We start from the raw sequence: 21735 nt of genomic DNA on the forward strand, positions 1-21735 counted from the left end.
CTATTACAGAGCGCTGTGAAAGGGGTGATATTTATGTCAAGGAAAAAGGCAAAAAGTCAAGTCTTAGACTATTCACCAGATCCCCAAGGTTTCCAAGGCTGCCTGGTGAGCAGAAGACGCGTAAGTACATCGTGATGGCAAGTCTGCATTGTCTTTAGGGTCCATTTCCTTGAGTGTTTTCAATTCCTCCCTCACCTGAGTGTCAGTGACTCAGAACACGTACTGCCATGAGTTTTAACTTCTTCAGAGCCCTCTCCTGAAACAGCACGAGTAGTCCGTGAATCATCGTTGCGTAACTTCTGCGGACATGGTTGACTCACTCATGTTCAGTTAGAGAAATGTTTAATTAATCTCGTGATGCAGGTCTGGATGACAAAGGGGGAGGCTTCCGGCGGCACGGAAGGAGGTTGGCTCCGCGGCTGCTGTGGAAGTCGGTGGGAGCTGGCTACCTCCTCTCTGGCGTTGGGTTGTTGCTAAGGTATGGGAACAAAAGGGAAGCAAGGCTGAATTCTCTCCTCTGAACCTGCATTCCTGTTCAGATGCTTTCACCCAGTCTAGGTTGCTAAGTTACAGCTGAAATATATTCAAGGTTAGGAAATAGTCTTCAGTTCGGTGTAATTACATGTGCCAGAGGATGTTTGCTTTCAACCAAGCTGCCATGATGTTTTCTGTGATAGCCTTCCCCCCGTGTCCCTTCTTTCATTTGCTATCTTGAGAGCAGAGGAGCATAGTTTCGTGCCACGCTCACTGCCAAGCTCCTGGTTGCTCTGTACAAGCTGTATTGATGAGTTCTGTGGTGGTAGCAGTTTTCCCAGAACTCCAGGTCCGTTCAAAGAAGACGGAATAGCTGGGTTCATCCCCCTGCCCTACTCCCCTTACAACTCGCATTCGCTCAACCCGAGTTGCTAACGTCCCCCTCCTTTCTTGCAAAGTATTAAGTTTCTATATATAAAATTCTCCAACGGTGGGCTGATAAAGCCATCGCATCCCCTTACTGTCAGAAAGGAAAATATGTACCAACAAGGAATCTAAAATAAAATTTGCCCTTTATCTTTTCATTTCCTGCTTCCATTTAAAGCTTTTCACATTAAATGTTTTGTCTCCTGCTGACATGACAGCTGATGCTGCGCCTTATTTATGGGGCGCAGAGTCAGGGCGCTGTGCCAGTTCTCCTGGAAAGATGAACGTGAATCGGAGAAGAAAAAGCACGGCCAGAGAGTCCTGCCCGAAAGCGCCTCCCTCCGGCACGTCCCTGTCTGAAGCAATCGCTCCCCAACGCCTCCCCTGGGGTTTCCACTTCATTCAACCTTCAAAGCACGGCCTCCAGGTAGGTGTTGTGGCAGGGTTTTGTGCAGGTTAGTGAACAGACCCTCGCTACAGCAGAGAGCAAGGTGAGAGTCCTGTCCCCACCTCCCTGCTCCTCAGAGAGCCGCCAGCGGCTGCAGGGCAGGCTCCAACGCGAGGACCAGACCTCTGCGCCAGCCTCAAAGTAGCACGTTATTTTTGTAGGGACGCTTCTGTAAGGCTGCTGAGGTCTGATGCAAAGCCCATGGGTGCCTTTGAGTTGGCTCTCCGAGCCGAGGAGACCCCCAGTGGAAACCTTGCTTGGCTTCGAGCTGGTCTCGCCCAGGGGCAGAGCGTGGCCTCTGAGCCGCGAGGGCCCCCTGTGCTCCCCCTTTCTCGGCTCCTGGCAGAGCAGCGGCTCCCTGGGGACGTGCTCTCGGGTGGCAGGAGGACACCGGAGCCCCCGCTGACCTCCCCTCTGACGGAGGAGAGCACCTGCCCTGTGTCGCTTCGCTGCGACCTGCTGTAAGGCTGGGTGTTTACATCACTGCTCCAAAACAGCTCCCAGCATCCAAACAGCAACAGCAGAGGAAAACACCCCAGGGTGGTGAGGATTTGTGGGGGGGCCGGGAGCAGGGCTGGGCTTGCAGGGCGCAGCTGAGCCAGCCCCACGTGAAACAGCTCGGAAATGGGTCTGGGGGGGAGTTCCCTGTGATCCCTGCAGGAGAGCAGCTCGTGCTTTGCTCCCAGCCGGGGTCCCAAAGGTGCCACCAGTAGCAAGGGCACCTCGACAAGGGGCTACGTGTGTCTGCCAGCCGGCAGGTGAGGCTCCAGCAGCACAAAGGGCATTTCCAGCCTGGGGCTGGCTCAGGGCGAGGGAGGGACCCAGCCTGGCTGCCTGGCCTGGGGGTGGCTGTCCCGGTGTCACCGTGCCACGGCTGCAGCTCCCGTCTGGCACCGCTGCCCGCCCGAGGAGAGACGGGAGAATAAAACAGCAGCAACTAAATGAGGATGGTCTAAAGTGTTTTGAGATGCAGAGGGAAAAACCTGCACTGTTGGCACCTGTGCAGGAGGGGAAAGGATGGGTGCGGCACGAGAGATGCTGTCAGCTCTCTGCAGGTCCTCAGCAGTTTTTGTTGGTCTTCAGTTGCGTTTTCTTTAGTGTCCAAGGCAAGGCCAGTTTCACTCCAGATCTCCCGCAGATACAAATTTAATCCTTTAGTATGAGAAGGGCCCTGCACGGGGGAGGGAGGGACGGACCCTGTCAGGGTGAGGCTCAGTACTGCTGAGCTTACCTTGGAGCTGGGGACAAGGCAGCCCTGGCTCTCTCGAGGCTCAGCCTCCGCCTTTATTAACGACAGCGTGTCCACCTTGCCTCGAGTCCATGCCGGGCTTGGAGAGGTTCAGGGCTGAGGCTGCAGCTTGCAGGCTAGCCAAGGGTAATAATATCTTTGTGCCTGTAATTAGTTCCTAATTAGCATAGTTTTAATATGAGACAGAGTTGCTCTCCCCTTAGAGTGTGCTGCCTTTTACGAGAGGCTGAGTAATTGCCTCTGCGGCCGTTCGGCAGCGGCAATCAGCCCGGCTGCCTGCGCGGGGACCCCGCAGCTGCTCACAGGCTCCGGCTCGGGCATCCTCCCTGCGCTTGTTTTAATGGAGCGATAACTGCAAAGGACATGTCTCCTGGCCCAGCAATACACCCGACATAAAAACGAGATTGCTTCAATTAACACATGCATTAAAATTACATACGATATCCAGCAGGGCAGGCTTCTGCAAAGGAGAAAGGTGCGTGTCGGTGATGTGCTGCAGCAGCCGGACACCCGTGCTGGGCTCCCTGGGGCCATGGGGCAAAACCCGTGTGCTCGGTCCTGCCTCTGACTGAGCCCAAGGGACCACCCCAGCATGGTCCCAGCCCCCTCCTGCCAGCTCAATAATGATTAGATTTAAAGCCTGATGTGTCTGGGGATTGTATACTGGCTTGGCTTCTGTGGTCGGGGCCCTTGGGAGCGATGCGCTGTAGCGCGTGAAGGTGAGAATAAGGCATTTCGAGACTTGCTGCTTGCCCGTGCTACCCTGTGGCAGGCACGGCGAGGGGGAGCTGGCTTGGAGACCTGCCCTGCCCATCTGCTCTTGGAAAAGGGGAGAGGAAATGCCAAGACCAGCCCAGCTTGGGGGATGGCAGAAGGGCCATGGTTTAGGAGGCACGGTGGTGTTGGGTTGATGGTTGGACTTAATGATCTTAGAGGTCTTGTCCAACCTTAATGATTCTATAAGGGAGAAGCAGATGCTGGGAACCAGCACGTTCCTGCTGCTGGGATGGTCTGTGATGCTGAGCTGTGGCCCATGAACACCCTGTCCTGTGATGCTGAGCCCTTTCCGGACGTGCGGGAGAGCCAGCTGGTGCGTGCAGCGATCACCCCCGGCTTGCTGAAAGGCAAGAGGTGCTTCAGCCCTGGGACGCCTCTGGGCTGCGTCCCCTGTACCCCTGTCCCAGGAGAGCCAGGGGAGTTGGTGGTAAGCTGAGCAGGGACCACGGCCCAGGTGAGATGGGGAAGGCAGCAGCCGGGTCCGGATCTGCACCAGCATCCCCAGCTGTGACCGCAGCTCCAGGTCTGGGCTGGCCCTTCCTTTCTCTGCTGCCCCCTTAAACAGCACCTAAAGCCACTGAAATCCTCCATCTCTCACCAGGGGCACTTTATCAAGCGCAAGCTCTCCACAACCCCACAGCAGTGACGTTTAAGGATAACCTATAGCTCAGCTGCTGGGCTGAGGGGATGCGATCAGCGATGACAGGGCGGCGGGGGGAGGACGGGAGTGTGTTCCCCGCGGCTGAGCAAGGCACCCTGGCTGGAAAGGGTGCCCAGTCCCCCCCAGCCCTGTATGTTTTACTCCCAGCCTGTCCTTTCCCCTGGCCTCCGGCTGCTCCAGGGCCATCATGGTGCAGGCGACGCTGAGCAGAGCTGAATTGTGGCCGGGGGATGTTTCACCCCACCGCTGGAAGGCGGCGAGGTATTTCAGGGGAATTTACACCTTGAGTGTTTGATTTTTCTATTGCATTTTGCTGAGATTGGCCAATGGGTTCGGAAGTTGTTGGTGGGGGCCGCACTGCGGCTGGCCTTGCAGAGCACTCGGGTCAGCTTTTTTTCCTTCAGAAACCGAGCTTTAAAAACAAACAAAAAAAACCCAAAAAAACCAAAAACAAACAAACAAAAAAAAATCAAAACAAAAAAATACCCCACACTTTCCTGGACTAAGATACCAGCATAAAGCAGAGTGAAGTCAGGGCTTGGGAATCAGGGTCTTTGTTTCATGCTTGTCTTTAATCTCAGCCTCTGGCCCTGACCATCAGTTCGATCCCTCTGGTCTTCATGAGCCTGTTTTTCTCCCCTCCAGCTAGTGAGAATTACCACATCCATCAATCGTTATCTCAACAGTGAGATTTTCTTCCCAACCTCCCGCCGTTTTGCTGCAAAGCCCTCCCAGTGCCTTCCCCATCGCAGCCTGCGGGGCCCCAGTCGTGGGCACTGGCTTGCTCACGTCCTCAGGTCGTTGTTGGGGACCGGGGGATCGGAGCGGGCACCACCCCCTGCTTGTCCTGGGGGTTGCTCGGACTGCGTGTGCTGCGTGATCAGGATGGGTTCTGTCTTCTTCGGTTGCATGGGGCTGGCACAGCATGTCCAGAGCGTGCCTGCCCTCAGCGTGTGCCGGAGAGGACACCAGGCAAAGGGTGTTTGGAGGGGGTCTGGAGGGGGCTGGGGGGCACACGCTGTCCTTGACTCACTGGAGGAGACAATTCGGCCCTGGCAGGAAGCTCCCTGGGATTTTTCCATTCCCCCACTGGTCCCAAAGCGCGGGGTATCATTTTTCTCTGCACGATGCTGCTGGCAGGGTTGGGGCTGGGTGGCTGCAGGCTGTGCTCTTTGGGCATACCCTGGTCTTGCTCCATGCCCTGCCACCCTTGGCATAAATAGCTTTGCTTTGCCAAATCTCTTTAGCTCAGCAGTTCAGTCTGTCCCGCAGCATCCCGGCTCCTCTCGCCACCTCCCTCCACTGATTGCAGCCCCTCTGCCCCGTCCTCCCCTGCATCACCCCGCTGTGTTTTCCCCACTCAGGGAGCAAAGAGCCAGTGGATTTCGTTGCTGGGAGCTCTGTGAAGCTGGTGTCCATCCTGCTCCCACCGCCAGCCCCCTGCCCTCTGCCTGCCGGGGAGCAGCTGGGCTCCCCGCCTTGCAGGGAGGTGACAAACTGGGGGCCAAGCCAGGGTGGCTTTTGCAGGCGGTCTGGTGGAAAACAGACTGGAAAAAAGCAACACTTGTTTTCCTGGAGAGATGATTGCACAATAGAGCCGGAGTGTGGCCACGCTTGAAAGCCTTGCACATGGCCAGCCCCTTCTCCCTCCATCCTCTCGCACACGGGGTTTTGTTTTCCTTTAACGCCAAGGGTGTCTCTCCCCACTTTGAAGCTCAGCTGTCAGCTGGACATACCAGGCGCTTGCCAGCAGCGGCAGTCAGGTGATGGCCCAAATGTCCACGGGCTCCCCCTGCTCCCTCATTTCTCATTCTCGAGCCGCACCAAGAAGCAGCGAGAAACCCAGCCCAGGGATCACCCCGAGGCCACGCTCGCCGCTGAGCCCAGAGCAGCCACATACAGCAGCAGGTGAGGTCCAGGGGCGCTTCTGCATCAGCACCGGCCGCCTTCCAGGGCAGGATGAGTACGGGCAGGAGGAACAAGCACTTGATTTTGGAGAGCATGTGGGATATTTTAGGAAGGCTCTGAGCACAGCCGTGGCTTGCAGGGAGGGATGGGGGTAAGGGGTGAGGCAGCACCCGGAGGGCTGGTGCGAACCTCTGGAGCAGCCCAGGGTCTGGGGAAAATGGGCCTGGTGCCTTTCGGTTCTCTGTTGCGCTCCTGGCATTGCCAGAAAGTGCGGGGATGCTCGGCAAAAGGGTGGATGGTGTTTGGTGGTGTGAAAAGCAGAGATCAGGCAGGGCAGCGAGGGGACCCGTGCCCTTTCCCACGGACACGGCGGCACCGTATCCCCCCATCCCGTGGCACCGCTGGCTTCCTACCACGGTCCAAAGGCATGTTCCTGCGTCCCACCGGGAAGCCCAGCCCCGCCACTGCCCCGCGCCGTCTCCTGATGCCCATGCCAGCCACAGGGGTGGGCAGGGGGCTGTTGGCAGCCTGCCAGACCCAGACAATGCAACTCCCATCCCTCCCCATCGATCCTGCTGCTCCCCGCAAAGCAACCAAATAAATCCTTCAGTGCAGCAAACTGAATCTTTGCATCTTCTTCATGAGGGATGTGGGGACCCGACATCAACTTTACGAACATAATTTTCCTTCAGGAAAGGAAACGTAAGATAAAAGAGCGGAGGGTTTCTGCACGTAAGGATTTATGGCAGGACGGTTAGAGCTGGGTTTCTTGCGAGTTGCTGCCCTGCAACTATTTCTGACTTTGGCTGTAGTCAAGGGAAGAGCAGCAAAGGCAGATTTGAAGGTTCACTGAGGGTTGCAGCTGGTTGCCTGCCCATGCAAACAGCCCAGGTCTGCTTCGAGCCCTGCCAGGATGGGTGCTGAGCTGGAACCGGTAGGGTTTTCCTCATGGCCAAGGCGTTGTGGAGTTTGGAGGCACGAGGCCGTAAGGCTGAAGGGAAATGGGGATTTAGGGCTTTGCCCACACCTCGTTCTCAGGGGCTAGTGCTGGGTGCAGGGACTGGCTTTGAATCCAGGTTAGCTCAGGTACCGAGAGCTACGGACATGTAGACGTCTTTGAATTAACAGCTATATTATTTTCTTGCCTTTTAATAAAGAAAAAAAAAAATTAGCAGCACCCTGCAGGGCTTGAAACCCAACTTTGCAGCAGGGTTTGGGATGCTGCGGGGAGCTGGGTGCCCCCAGAGGTGAAGGTGCTGCCTGCAGTACACAACACTAAGAGCGTGGTCCCGTGCTGACAGAACACTTGTTTCTAAAGTGATTTTGCTTTTTAATATTCCAAACTATTCCTGCGAAGAGGACCCCAGGTGCTTACAAGGCTTTCTGCTAGGGCCAGGCTGGCTGCGTTCTGCCCCCAGCATGTCAGAGCCAGAGCCACAGCGTTTCTCCTTTGGATGGGATGGAGTAGGAAGTAATTAAGGATTAGATTATTTAATCTGCTTGATTTCTTTTGCCCATGTTTAGAGCTGGGAAAAACTAACCTGTTTAGCTCAGATTCTTTTGACGTTTAGCCCTAAATGAGAGCAGGGCGGGGGGTACCTGGCAGTCAGTGCCCCGGGGAGCCCTGGCTTGGGCTCCCGGCAGAGCCCCGGTCTGGCCGGCGCCGATCACCCCGCCAGGGCCCCGGTGCGTGCCCGCGATCGCTGCAAACGCAAGGCCGTCTCGGGCCAGTGGTGCGGCCGTGAGGCACTGGAAGGGAAGCTGGTGTGTTCTGGCAGTCACTGGGGAGAAGAGCCAGAGAGGTGCAGGTTTGCCGATGCTTTAAAGTATCTCTTCTTTATTTCTGGAAAGGGCAGCTCTCTATACAGAGGAGCATTTTCCTTCCCCAATATTTTCTGACTCATCTTCATCTGCAGTGCCTGGGATACCTTTTTATGTTGTTTTTTTTTTAAGCTAGAGGAAAAATATTCAAGGTTTCTGGTTTTGTTTTTGAGGATACAGATTTATCTGTAATTCCATGTATTTTTAGCAACGTAAATATCTTCTGGCATTCGCGATAACTTGAGCCGGCAGAAGTGATTTATTTCAAGAGTGTCTTGTTTCAGAGGAGCTCAGAGCAGCTCAGTAAGTGTTTGCGGTAACATTTATCTGCTCCGAATGGACGAGCTGCCTCAGAACAAAAACTAAATGAAAAGAGCCCCTTTCTCTTACTGCAAATCTTGCTCTGACTTTTGCTTAAGAGAAAACAGTAAGAGCCTTATCAATTTGTGGGGCTTTTTTCCCCCAACTCTCTTCACAATGCCAAGGTTGCCAGAATTGTGTGTTACGTCAACCGAGTTTCAGCCTTGGTCTGTCTCTGAAGCAATAAATACGGATTGAAATCATGTTGCGCTCTCTGCTCCAAAGAGGTGTTATGACAAATCCGCTTGCTTTTTGCTTTTCTCCTTTTTTTAAGGAGGGGAGGAGAGGGAAAAAAACCAAAACACAACAAACCTACAGCTTTCAAGGGAGAAATCCTCTTTAAAAGTTGCCGCAACTTAACAAAATGCTAAATGCTTTTGTTAACTTCTAGAAAGGCTCTGAAGAGCTGCTTTCTTCCCCGGCTGAAAAGCACTCATCTAAGTGGCCTGGCTTTGTTCCCTCCTCGGTGGTACAGGCTGGTAATTGTAGAGTAGAAATTCCTCTCCAAAGAGTGCGGTGATGAAAGAATAGAGAAATGGAGGGGGGGAAACCCACCTTGGGGGTAGGTAAAGGAGCTGCTCAGTGTGTTTTGGACGTAGGTGTGTTTCTTCTTGCCCTTCTCTGCCTTCAACCCACTTCATCCCACTCCTCCAGGCGAAAAACAAAACAGGCACCTGCGCCGAGTGCTTGTTTCTTGGGGGGTTTAATTGCAGCAGGAGGAGCGTGAAGGGGAGATTTAAGCAGCAGAGCTTTGGCTTTTTGTTGCAGGATGAGGAATATGCTGCATTTTAGTGGTTAAAGCTCCGAGGTTGGGCTGTAAGTGCTAGCACTGGAGGAAAGGCTGAGCCTGCCCTCCTTGCAGAGGCCTGGGAGCAGCCTGGCAGCTGGCTGCCCGTGATGGGAAATTCCAGGTTTATTCCTGGCGTGAACGGGGAGGTACCACCATCCCTCTGCTATTCGGTGTCGCCTGGTCAAGGAGGTGCTGCCCCGGTCCTGGCAAGGCTTGGGACTGGCAGAGGTGGGGTCGCACACACCCAGCAACACATCCTGGAGGCTTTGGTAGAGAGAAGGACCTTCCAAAGACATTATTATCTACTGCACTGGGTGAAAACTGGATCCAAAACTCCCAAGTTGGAGGAGCAAGGAGAAGGTGACCCATGGTAAGAGGGGTGGGCAAACCAGGGCTATGCACGCCCCTTTTGAGGGCTGCAGGAACATGGACCGGTCCTCAAAGGGATGATTTATTTTCTTTTTTTCCCCTATCCCTTTTAGTTTGGGGTCTGGAGCATCTTCCTCTGATTTTGCTGCCTTGATGGTATGAAGCCAGACTGCTTCTCCAGTGTAAACACCAGCTCAGCTGCCTTTTTGTCTTCCTCAGTGGCTGTGGGATTCCCCCAGAGCAAGACACATCCATGGGCTCCTTGCAAAGAATAAAATGAAGGGGTGGGTGTTGTTGGGTGCTTGCAAGAGGAATCGAGGCAGTACAGCACAGATGTGGTCCATGCCTGTGCTTTTCCTACCTTACTGATTCAGAGCCAGGACTTGTTGCTGTCAAAATCAAGGAGGAATTTCCCGCAGGGACTAGAATCAGGACGGACCTGTTGTTGGTGCTCCCTTGGGCTTCAGCAGAGGGCAGGGCTGGAGAGCTCGGGGGAGCTGGCGCTTGGGTGCGAACCATCTCGGTGCTGGTTTGACACATCCCCGTGCCACATGTTAGCACGGTGGAGGAAACGCTCCTGTTAATGCTCTGGTGTTAAATGACAGGGAATGGCCCAAACTGAGGTTTCTTTAGAAGGTGCAGAAGACATTGTTAACCCCGTCAGCAGCGTTAAGAGGCAAGGGACTGCCCAAGGAGGTGAGCTTGCAGAGGCTTTATTAATAAACCTCCTTTGCAAGGAATGTCCTAGCTTGGGAATGACTAAGACCATCATTAACACTGTCTCATAAGGCAAACTGGGGCTGTTTCACAGCAAGGGGTGTCATTAATACAGTATATTAATAACCTGGCATTACTGGTCCAAGGAATGCCCTGATCCAGCTGGTTTAACGAGGCCGCCGCATTAACCTGATAGCTCTTCTCGATCATTCTCCTCTGCTTCTTTTGCCCCCAACCGGTCTAAATTGGGTCTTTTCTGGACTCTGCGTTTCAGGCTGGGACTCCCTGCCAGCCCCTGGGTACCTAAAGATCTCATCCCACCCGGCTGCACCCTCGATGCCCCGCGGCGGGGCGGGCTGCGGGGGCACGCGAGGCCAGCCTGGGCTCCCAGCCCTGCCAGGATGCCGGCGCAGATGGTGGCTTTGCGGTGGCTCGTCCCCCTTTCTCACGCTCCCCCGCACCCTCTGTTTTGCAGACGCCGTCGGTGAGAACCCAGAGCCGGTGGTAACTGGCCCAGCGCAGAATGTGTCAAACCCCGCTTCTGATCCCCCATCGCTGCTGCTAAAGGGGAGCGAGCCCCCCTCCGCCTTTCGCCCAGCGCCATGGTGGGGCAGAGCCCCCTGGACCCCAGCGAGAGCAGGACCGCCGTCCTCCTGGAGCCCTTCGTCCACCAGGTGGGCGGCCACGTGAGCGTGATGAAGTACGACGAGCACACTGTCTGCAAGCCCTTGGTCTCGCAGGAGCTGAGCTTCTACGAGTCGCTGCCCTTGGCCATGAGGCAGTTCACGCCCCAGTACAAAGGTAAGGGGAGGTGCTGGGGAAGGAGCTCCGGGCTGGCACCACTGGCACCAGGATTAGTCCTGAGACCGGGATCGGGGCTAGCGGCAGCGCGGGAGGTACCGGCCGCCTCGGTCGGGCCGGGTCTGAGCTGCGGAGCCCCATCGCTTGTGCGGGTTTTGTTAGGCAAGGATGCTTCCCAGGTGAGAGTGTGCACAGGAGCAGGTCTGTGAGACTGGGAGGGTTTCCTGGGTCTCTGTGGCTGGGGGCGTCTCTGATGTCTAATCAGGGTTGAGGGCTGGCTGATGGCACCAGGAGATCCTCCCTTCTGCCCATCAGTTTGCTGCCACGGTCGGCCTTGGTAACAGAGGGGAATCTCGTTACGTCAAATAGGGCTGAAATTGGTCTGTCCTTGAAGGGGACAGACATGAGAAGGTGCAGGCTGAGAGGGTGAACATGATCCCATCCCAGGGAGCTGAGAGCCTGGGCAGTGCAGGAGTGGGACAGAGAGCGTAAGAAAAAACACAGAACACGGGGCAGGAATAGGATGGAGTTTCCCAACAGCGTTTGTTTTGAGGATTTTGCAGGTCATGGTCCCAGATAAGTTGGTCTGATGGCATGTGACTGGTGGCACTGAATAGGTGCAGGAAAGCAGGGACCAGGAGAGTCTCGATCAAAACAGTTTTCCCAAGATCTGACACATTATGGGCTCTGTTCAGTAGACCTTTGAATTAGCATCCCCTGATAAGAAAGGTTTTCTGTACCAGGAGCAGAGCTAAGGGTGCCTTTGTACCAAGTGCATGGCTCCATTGCCCCAGGACTTGGTTTTAGAGGTGGAAGTTTGTGTCAGAGGCAGAAATGTCGGTGAGGGCAAGGAAAGGGTCAGGGCTGGCACTAGCACGAGCTGGGGGAGAGATGGTCCTTGGGGGGACCATCAGCATGAAATACCAAGCCTGAAAAAACAGTCGGGGGACGTATCAAGCATCACTTTTGCTGAGTGCTCTGCTTTAGCCAAGCCCTGCTCCCCGCAGCGCTCCAGCAAGCACTGGTCCCTGGAAAACCAGAGGCACGGACCACTTAAAAATCAAATCCAGGCAGGTGTCTTGCCATGCCACAAGCAAGACCTTCCCAAGACGGGGAAGGGCCTTCTGCCTGCCCCTCCACGTGGTGCCCCCCATCACTGCCCAGTCCCCTCCGCAGTTTCCCTGTCCCTATCTCTCCTCACCCTGAAGCACATTCGCAGCCGAATATCTCAGCTCAGCTATTGAAAATCAACACTTAGTGTCTGGGTGGGGGGCGGGGTGTCCTAGCATTTTTTAAAGCCACCCTCCCTCCCTCCTTTTCTTATTCCTTCTCTATTTCTGCTTTTACTGCCAGACTTGTGCTGCTCATAAAGCTCCTGACCCTGGATTTTTGTGAGAGGCGAGAAGCTCAGCTGTCACGTAAAAACTTAAAATATCTTTTGGTCCTTCAGCGTTACAGAAAAGAGCTCGACGTGTCAGCCGCAGTTTCGATGCGCTTCCAAACCAATCTCTCCCTTTCCCAGAAAGTCAGGGGCCTTTGTAGATTTATGGGACAATATTAAAAAGATGCTTAAGAATGAAAACAAGCCTTCCTCTAAGCAATTTTCTTTAGCAGGGGCCGGGGTTTGGTGCTGGAGAGCTGGGCCCTGCCCTGTCTCTCTGTAATGAAGATGTAAAGCAGCCTCAGCTTATCAGTTCAGGGGTGGCCTAGTTATTGCTACCTTTTAATCTGCTTTTTCTCTTCTATTGCAAGTCCCAGTGAGTTTTGCGATGAGGGGTAATTAAAAAGCAATTCTTCTCCAATTTGGCATTGGGCGCACGCATTTTTTCATAACTTATAACCGTCCCAGCCCTGAATGCCAGGTGAATTAAGGAGCTGGAACATTTTCCCATGAGGGTGATGGGGAGAGATGAGCATCAGGGGGAATAATCCTGAGGTCTTCATCATCCAGTCACACGTGTCCATGTTCCTCATCTCTATTCTTAGGCTGCGGGGGGACGGCTCGAGGAGGACCATTATGTAATGATGACATTATGTGCAACATTGGTCAAATGTCATCATTCAAACCTATCACCAAGTCGGCTGCTTAAAAAATGTCTACCACTCACGTAACAATTTTGGGCAGGTTGGTGACCTTGGGATCAGCTTCCCCCCCCCCGCCCCCGATCCCTTGCAAACCTCTGCCTGCCCCAAGCTGAGCTTGCAAGGCGATGCTGGACTTGTTTTCAAGCCCAGTTCTGCTCAGATTCCTATTGCACGTGGCAGTAAATAAATGCACTTGTAAATTTAAAAATAAATCCATGAGGATAGGGCTACATAGCAAACCGCTCCTGAGGATCGCTGGGATGCCACTAGCATGGTGACAGCACCTGTAAACACCCGCTGGCTGCCTCGCCGGCGCGGGACAGGAGGGGGATCGCAGCTTTGGTGGCACTAAATGGCCAGCAAAGACAAGGACCGAAATACCCCTTTGCTCCCAATAGGCGTTTTCTGATTGCAGCAGAAGAGAAGGTTGGTAGCCGCGTGTCACAGATTTGTTTTGCACACGGGGGTCGCGTGCAGGACATACGCAAAGCCCGTACGGAAGCGCACCGGGAAACAAAAGTAATTTTCAGGCTGAGACGTAGGTTTATGAAGGCAGAGTTTCCAGCTGGAAGGAGTGAGAGGATCACATTCCCTTGCAATTTAACGGCTCACCCTTGCCTTTGAAAATCTCCCCATTAATTTTCATATTAATGTAAGATACTTAAGAACTCTTAGTTTTGTGCTATATATAACATTTTTAGGGCCAGATTGTCAGCACTATGTAAATCAGCACAGCTCCATTGACTTGAAGATATGTAACTGGGACAGTTTTTAAGGTTACAGGCTGCTATAGCGCCGTAACAGAAGCGTAGCGCTAGATTTGGAATTGAGGACTCCGTTCGCCTCACAGTGACTTTTAAAAAATACAAAGGCTTTGATTTAGGCAAAAGATACAAAGGCTTTTTTTTCCTGCCTACCTCCCCTGAAAATTTAGAGCGGGCATCCAAGCTGATAGGAATTTCGCTTGCTCTCAGTTATCTGTAATATGGATTTTTTTATGAATGGGACTCAGCGAAAGACCGGGTGGGTAACGCTGGAGCCTGAGGAAGACAGCGCTCCCTGTGCTCACCACAACCATGAGCAAAGGACTAAGATAGCTAAAAATATTCCTTACCCCCTAATTTAGGCTTCCATCCCCCCAGCTCCCTTAGAAAAGCAGCCTGTGTGTATTCCTCCCCCATTTCAGTGCAAGAATTAGCTGATTTAACTGAGCGTGCCACGACACGCTGTTCGGATTAATGCTGATTTTACAGCAAAAGGGAAGAGAAATGGCTGTGGTACCTGAGCAGAGGGGCCGGGCAGAGGGCGGGAGGGAAACGCATCCAAATACAGCTGGAGCTGCAGGGTTATGGGGTGCAGGACCTGGGGAGGGATGGGCACCCCGAGTCTAACGGAGGTGGCTGCAGACACGCAGGGCTCCTGCAATTCAAGTGGTGAAAACCTCCCTCAGTCAGCAAAACTCAGCAGGCAGGACTCTGCGCGCACACAGAGAGGGCGAATCCTTGTGTCTGTTTACCTACTATAATCTCACTTTAAATGGAGGGAAGGGAGTTTGCATATTTATTTGCTTTGCTAGATTTGCTTGGGAAAACAGAGTTCCCTTGTTTGTTAAGCTGCTGAAAAGCATCTCCCCGCAGTGCCTGACAGACCAAGTGAGGGTACCCTGGGGACAGCTGGATAAAACCCAGCTTCGCATCTTGCTAACGGGGGGTATCTTTCTAGTGACAAGTTTTGCTGGTCCAACAGCCTTGACCGTCCTCTTTTGGCTCTGCCTTACTGCAGCTAGACTTGAAAACAGCAGGGTACGGCTCATGCGGCTGGCATCCCCTCTGAGACCCAAAGGGCGATGCTCTAAAAATGCCTCTGCTGCTTTGAGAGGCTCAGACAGCCCTGACCAGAGGGCTGCAGGAGCAGGACTGCGGTTACCAGCCTTCCCCAGAAAGGTCAGAGCTGTCTGGTATGTGAGCCATGGCCATTCCTGCTCTGGCATTTGAGACGCGGAGGCAGCCGTCCCCATGCCAGGGACGGGCTGAGGCTGGGCTAAATACGTGATGGACTGAATGGCATTTGAGCCCTGTGATTCCTGTTAGAGTCAGGGAAAATTGCAATGCTAAAATACGCAATGTTTAAGCACTTACGGTGGAAACTAATAATCCCCATTCACGGTCATGCCCCTCCTTGTGCACGAACACCAGACTTAGGAGGGTCAGGTGCCCCCCGCCAGCCGCTTGGGTGCTGGTCCTTGGTGCTTGGGGAAGGACACGACCGTGACGATGTACAGGCATCACGAATGCAGGCAGCGCTGCCAGTCCAGAGTACGTGCCTCTGCCCGTGCTCGCGGCAGCTCTCCAGTTAAAGGAAGCAGTTGGCTTCCTTTGGTTGTCTTTGGAAAATTCCTGGTCCCCAACCCTCCCTTTGCTTCCTGCCAATTAAAAGCATTTCTAACCTTGGCATTGTCTTAAAAAGTGAAACCTAAGTCCCTTGTTATAAATAAGCCAGGGGCTCCGGGTCCAACGCAGGGGTCTTTGCTGGGCCACTTGCGGCAGAGCAGAGCCTGGAGGGACAGAGGACAGAGGAACATGATGTTCAGAGGAGGCAGGTTCCAAGCCGAGCCTTGAAAGGAGGGATCATTAGAAAAGCCTGTGGCTGTTTTCCAGGGTCTCAGACTAATGCTGTTTATTGGGCCTCAAATCAGAGTGGGATCAGCGTGAGAAGCCACTAAAATACAAGGAGGCGGCTGTCCTGCTAAGCGCCAGCCCTCTCAGGAAGGCTGGACCACCTCGGGCTGGTGCTGATGGTGACCAAGCCTGTATGGCAGCCCATGGGCTGATCTCATTCTGGTTTGGTTTTCTCCCTTTTTGTCCAGGCATTGTTTCTGTGCACCTCAAAAAGGACAGCCTCGGCAACCTGACCCTGATCGCCAGCCCCAGCCTGCAGGCGGAGAGCTGTGGCCGGCTGGATAACGCCATCGGCGACCCCTCGGTGACGATATGGCACAAATGCAAGTGGGCTGCCAGCACCGGCACTGGCAGCGAGCACGCGTTCGTCAAGTGGAGTCACACACAGCTCACCAAGACCTTCAAAGACAGGTGAGGGTCTGCTGCTCCCTGCAAATGTCCTCCTGGTCCTTGCCTGATGCTTTGGGTAGGGTCTAACTGGGCTGGTTTTGGTGGCACAACTCTTTGTTTAAGGCAAAGTGAGCAAAAGCAACGCTCAGCCAAGGTGAAGAAAAGCAAAGCCCCTCTTGGTGGCTTCATGGTTCATCTCTTCCCCGGCTTGTGGATGGAATGGGGCAGATTTGGCCATCGCCGAGATGCTCTTGCTTAAATATATGCCTCAAATTCTGCTTTAAGCCTGTTTCCTCGGAGTGCAGCATGCTCCAAAAGGAGGAGAGGCCCCAAGGGAACCGCCACCAAGCACACAGCACGTAACGGCCTTCTGCGGGTAACCAGCCAGAAGTAGCAGCCTCGAGGTGGTTTGATCCTGTCCTAGTCCCAGGGGAGAGCTGTCTCTGAAAGGCATTGCAGCGCTTGCAAGCACACCGCGACCTCAGGGCTTGCAGAAGCTTTCCACAAGACATCTTTCATCTCAAACTGGTTCAGAAAAGGCCTAGGTCAGCTATGACTGAAGGGTGCAATATTGCTGCCGTGAAACCGCTGCCCTCGGCGTGATGGGAGTTGTTTTTTGGATGAGTGAGACCAAGGGGTGACCCTCCAAGGAGAACAAATCTCCGCGTTGCTCCCTCCCTGCTCAGAGCCAGCCCCTCTAAACCGAGAATCATTCCCGTTCTTGGACAATTTGCCTGTGTTGGGCCCATTACATAGATAAATAGAGATTCCTGGTCATCGGCGCTATGAATGGCGCTTTTCATAGGAGCCAAGCACACTTTGAAATCATAATGAAAGAAATTACTGGCACCCAGCAACAACTGGCTTTCTGAAAACTACTTTTACGGAGTAACAAAGGATCTCCACAGGTTGGACATGATGAAAATGTTTCCTTTCAGAGTCCCTGAAAATTTACCTTATCAAGCTTGAGGCTCTACAAAAGAGGAAGGGAGGGAATATTCTCTTCTGGAGCTTATAAACCAAACGTGTTCTTTTGTGTGTTTTGTTTAGCTGCCCAGGGAAGATGCTATTGAGGACAGACCTTCAGTACCACACAGATTCACTTTTGGAAGATGCAAACCGAAACCAGCCAGAAAGAAACAGCTACAACCCCTGGGGACTGCACTGTCACAGGCAGCACCTGAACCGCATGTCCTCCAAGCATAATGAGAACAAACTTCATCGTATCCTTTTTCCTCTCTCCCCTCCAGCGTAGTCTTGGCTACAAATAATGCTCATCATCGATGTATGTGTTATTGCAGGGAGTATGCAGAGTACGCATCCCTCCTCTGCCCAGTCCCTGGGAAAATACCGAATATACAGAATATAATTGCTCTGTTTTCTTCTCCCACTGTTCAGTTGCACTAGATGATCACTGTAGGTCCACTCCAACTGAAATACTCTATTCTATTCTATCCTAAAAAATAAAAGAAAAAAAGAAACTATTTCCCATGACGGGTATTCAGTGTAAGTCAAGGATCCCCTTGGCATACATTTAAAAACACAACTATACAGGAATTAGCAGCTGCCTCGCCTTTTATTTTCCTATTACACTTCATTACCCACCAGTCATGTGAGTAATAGTTTAACAACTTCCCCCACACCCACTGGAGTGAGCCCGGCACTGAGGCAAGGTGTCGGATTGACAGCCCAGGGCTATGGTGTCACTAGAGAATGGAGCTGTTGGTGCTTTAATTGGTAGGACTGTACTACAGTAAATTAACTGAAATTGGCAGCAAGGAGCCTATAGCAATGACGCATTGGTAAAATTGGCTCAGAAAGTCTCATTACAGTTGTGAGCTATTATGGAGAACATCAGCAGTTGCTCTGATTTAAGACCTCTTTCCATTAGAATTTAAAAGTATTGGGTTTCCCTTAATGCGTGTTCAGAGTTTCTATTGCTTGAAAATGTGGTATCAAAATACAGCTATCCCTGCATCCTGGACTTAAAGATGGGAACCCGGCAGCACGGCGATGATGCCTCGGAGGAGAAGAAAGCCCGGCACATCAAGAAGTGTGAACAAAGCACCTCTGCCTCTCTGGGCGTTCGCATCTGTGGGATGCAGGTAAGATGGAGCCTCGGTCCTTTTGGTGCGTGCCAGACACATGGCTTGAAACCAAGCTGGAAATCTAAAGGGGCTCTTTCCTTTGTTGGTGTAAGTTGAAGCAGTTTAATTCCCGTCTCCCTCCAAATACTGGCTGTAAGAACTGGCCGCTCGGCTGTGTGCCCTATCCTCAAAGAGGAGAGGACGCTTAGGGAAGAGTATAGAGTATGGCACATACAGGGTAACCCTTGCCCCTGTCCCCTCTTTGACTTCACATTTGGCTGCTTTCACAAGCGCCAGCTGCATGTGCACTACCCCGCACCACTGCCACCAGCATGAGCAGCTGGAACCAGTTTACCCCAGCTGAGAATCTGCCTGTACATGAACACAGATTCCTCTCGTGCTCAGCTCTTGGCCGCTGCACAAAAACGAAAACCAAAAAAGCATCCCTTGTCCCGCTCAAGCCTTTGCAGAGCTGTCTCATCCTGTCGCCGCAAGAGCGAGGGGTTTGTTTTGTGCTAAATATTACGGTTCCTCTTGCTCAAAATCGCTGCCCTTCTCCCTAGAATCCGAAACCACACATTTGTTTCACTCGCACTTCTCAAGCAGGTTTCAAATCATTGTTCTGCTGTGCCTGAAGCATAATTATGACAATGGTGATTATAAAGCACGTATATAGCAGCGTAAACACTCGGTGTCAAAACCAGTGTCCCTTTCTGGTCTCTGACATCCTTCGCTTGAGCACATTATCCTTTAAATTACAACTGGCATGTGAGCTAATTCTGAACTCCCTCATTTCTTACTCGGTGTTACCAGAGCCTCACATACAAATTTCTGTCTACATCTTGTTTCCCTGTGTTTAAGAAAGCAAGACTATTGCTCCCTGTGCATTACGTATTGCGAGAAGGCACAAAGCTGGGGTATTCCTGTACTGCTGCAACCTCCTACCACAGCCAGAGGGAAAATGCTGTAAATCACTAGTGACAGGGCTATGACTTAGAGCTATCTGGGTTTCACAGAGGGGTAATTTATAGCCATACAACAAGCATCTGCACTAGTGGTTTAAATTGAATAGTTTAAATCTCCAGAAAAGACAGGAGGTGGGATTCAGTGAGAAGCCTGCAGTACATTGCCGACGTTGCTGGACTGCAGAGGACCTGCGTCCCATTCCTCAGCTTGGGTCCGAACTTTTTAGATTAGGGTGAAATCCAGAGCTTTGGAAAAACTTTACAACTGAACCTGGATTGTTGCTCTCTTTCCTCAAGGTTTACCAAGCGGACACTGGCCATTTTCTCTGCAAGGATAAGTATTACGGCAGGAAACTCTCACCGGAGGGATTCAGGCAAACCTTGCGCCAGTTCCTGTGCAACGGTAACCACCTCCGAACAGATCTCCTGGAGCCCATCATCCTGCGGCTAAAAGCTCTGCTTTCTGTCATTAGGAAGCAGAGCTCTTACAGGTTCTACTCCAGCTCACTTCTCATCATTTATGATGGACAGGAGCACAAGGAGAACATGGCACCCTTGGATAACCACCTTCACTTCCAAAAAACAAACTGCACCACGTCACAGGGCACTCATCACTCCAGAGTTGACGTCCGCATGATAGACTTTGCCCACACCACTTTTAAAGGCTCCAAATGCAATCACACCACTTACGACGGGCCAGACCACGGCTATATTTTTGGCCTGGAGAATCTCATCAAAATCCTTCAGAATATCTCAGAAGGAAAATGACAAATCCTGCAAAATAGTCTGGATTTATTAGTGACCGATAGCCCTGAAAAGTACCACGCTGGGTCAGTTGTATGGGACCCTCACAGCTGCTGGACGTCACATGCTCGGTTTGGAATGAGAGCATGGGCAGCTTGCTAGGAAAGTGCAAAAAACGCTACGTGCTATTACTGAACTCAAGCGTAAAAAGCAAAGAGCTGAAAGAACCTGTTCTCTCTGCAATCAATCAGAAGATTTATTTTCCTTTCTTGTTTTACTGCTGTCTTTGATTTATTTGTGAGCCAAAAGAAAGCATTACTTGAAAGAGTCTTAATGATAAAATAGGACCTGCTCACCTCTACACTCACGAAGCCGAGCAGGCTAAGGAGATATTGTGCATTTGAGTGAGACTATTAAAATGAGCTGGCAGGTCTGAACAGATTACAGCATGACTTTCAACTCATGCTCAACGCTACGGGCTGAACGCAAAGACACAAGCAGGAGAGAAAAAAAAACCCGCACACCCTGACATTCACGCTCCACGTGCCCAGCGCTGCGAGACGGTCTGGTGTTCTCCGTACAGTGCGGGCGTACGAGATGCTGCAGGGGTTCTGTGCTGCTTAAGGTGTAAAAGCACAGGGACCTCAGACCAAGAACTGGACCTTGCAAAGGTTTAATATCCCTGCAGGATTATAACAGGGCATGTTTCAGAAACTTTCTAAGCAAGGGACTCCGTAGGGGCTGGAAGTATGGGAATGCGATGATTCTGTCAGGTATCACTCACAAAAAAACATTCACATCAAGGTATTTTTGCTTAAAAAAATTTAAAAATTAAAAAAAAGTGTAAGATTGAGTCAGGGACTAGACATTAAAATTCACCCAAAAATTCTTTGATACAAATATTGTGTGTGTGTTTGGAAGAGAGAATAACAAAAGACTCAGAATAATGTTTACAGCTTTTGTGGACAGATTTTGTTATTACGGAACAAATATAATTCCTTCCTGCACGGTGTGGGAAACCTGAAAGAGAAGTCCTTACACAAGGAATAGAGGTACAGGACCCCATTACTGGGGAGTGGGGATATAAATAAAATTGTCTAAGTAACTCTCACCTGTTGCCCATCTCTTTTTCATTTCCACAGTGCCCTTACATTATGTTATCTTTTGTTTAGGGCTGTTATGTTTTGGAGACAGCCGTTATTTCCACAGGTTTAACCACCAGATCTCAAGAGAGATCCCTTCACTTGTATTTTACTGCTTACAGCTGGTGAATTGCTACAATTTATAGGTGGAAAATTTAAGTCGTCTGGCCCAGTTGCATGTTTTACTTGGCCTAAAGTCCATCTGGGAAGACCTCGTTATTTACTGGATATTGTTCAGTGTTGCATATTTCTTGCCCAGAAACTCAACTGAGTATAAAAAAAAGCCACAAACATTGCTTTGGTAGTGAAAGGCTTGAGTCATGGATTGCCTTGGCTCACACGCGTGCAGGGGTGGTCCTGTGATCAGCGCTAATTGTGGCCAGTAACAGCTCTGCTGACGGGGTTTACACAGACCCACCTCAGCACGTGCATCGCTGCTGGGCCTCTTGCTGGATGCGCGCACCGGGACGTCAGCTCTGAGCGTGGGGAAGGATGAAGAAGGGTTTAAGCGTGACACCAGCAGCTGAGCACGAGCCAGGCCCCCTCGTCAGCAGAGCTGAACGCCCGCCTTGGCCGCACGCCTCACCTGCCGCTGCTCCTGGGAAGAAAACAGCAACCTGTTGCTTACATAGTGATCGAAAGCATCCTGCTCCCTCCCCTTTTGCCCCTTATATATATACAACCCTTATATATGAGCACGTAACTGTCAAGTATTTAACCATTTGCCTGCTGACAGGAGGGGCTCTAAGGCAGCATTCAACCTTAGGTACTCCACGTAGAAGAAGGGGTAAAAAAAGGTAAGACTTTCTAGGTTTTAAACCGGCCAGAAGCCAAGCACTGAAG

General features: G+C 52.0%; 1 protein-coding gene across 3 annotated transcripts; it reads left to right on the plus strand.

Moving 5' to 3' along the window:
• Window positions 1-363: 363 nt before the first annotated feature.
• IP6K3 (inositol hexakisphosphate kinase 3) lies at window positions 364-20861 on the plus strand. Of its 3 annotated transcripts, XM_075115786.1 has the most exons (7): window positions 364-478; window positions 1119-1327; window positions 10476-10801; window positions 15753-15975; window positions 17005-17177; window positions 17884-18059; window positions 19304-20861. In XM_075115786.1, exons 3-7 carry the CDS (start codon window positions 10603-10605, stop codon window positions 19772-19774), a joined length of 1242 nt encoding a protein of 413 aa, XP_074971887.1. In that variant the 5' UTR covers window positions 364-478; window positions 1119-1327; window positions 10476-10602; the 3' UTR covers window positions 19775-20861. The 3 variants fall into 3 exon arrangements, with proteins under 3 accessions (XP_074971887.1, XP_074971885.1, XP_074971886.1); XM_075115784.1 differs by lacking the exons at window positions 364-478; window positions 1119-1327 and adding an exon at window positions 5566-5943; XM_075115785.1 differs by lacking the exons at window positions 364-478; window positions 1119-1327 and adding an exon at window positions 9126-9284.
• The last annotated feature ends 874 nt before the right edge of the window (window positions 20862-21735 follow it).

This window comes from Phalacrocorax aristotelis, chromosome 21 (genome assembly GCF_949628215.1).
Source record: "Phalacrocorax aristotelis chromosome 21, bGulAri2.1, whole genome shotgun sequence".
In the NCBI taxonomy this organism is placed as follows: Eukaryota; Metazoa; Chordata; class Aves; order Suliformes; family Phalacrocoracidae; genus Phalacrocorax; species Phalacrocorax aristotelis.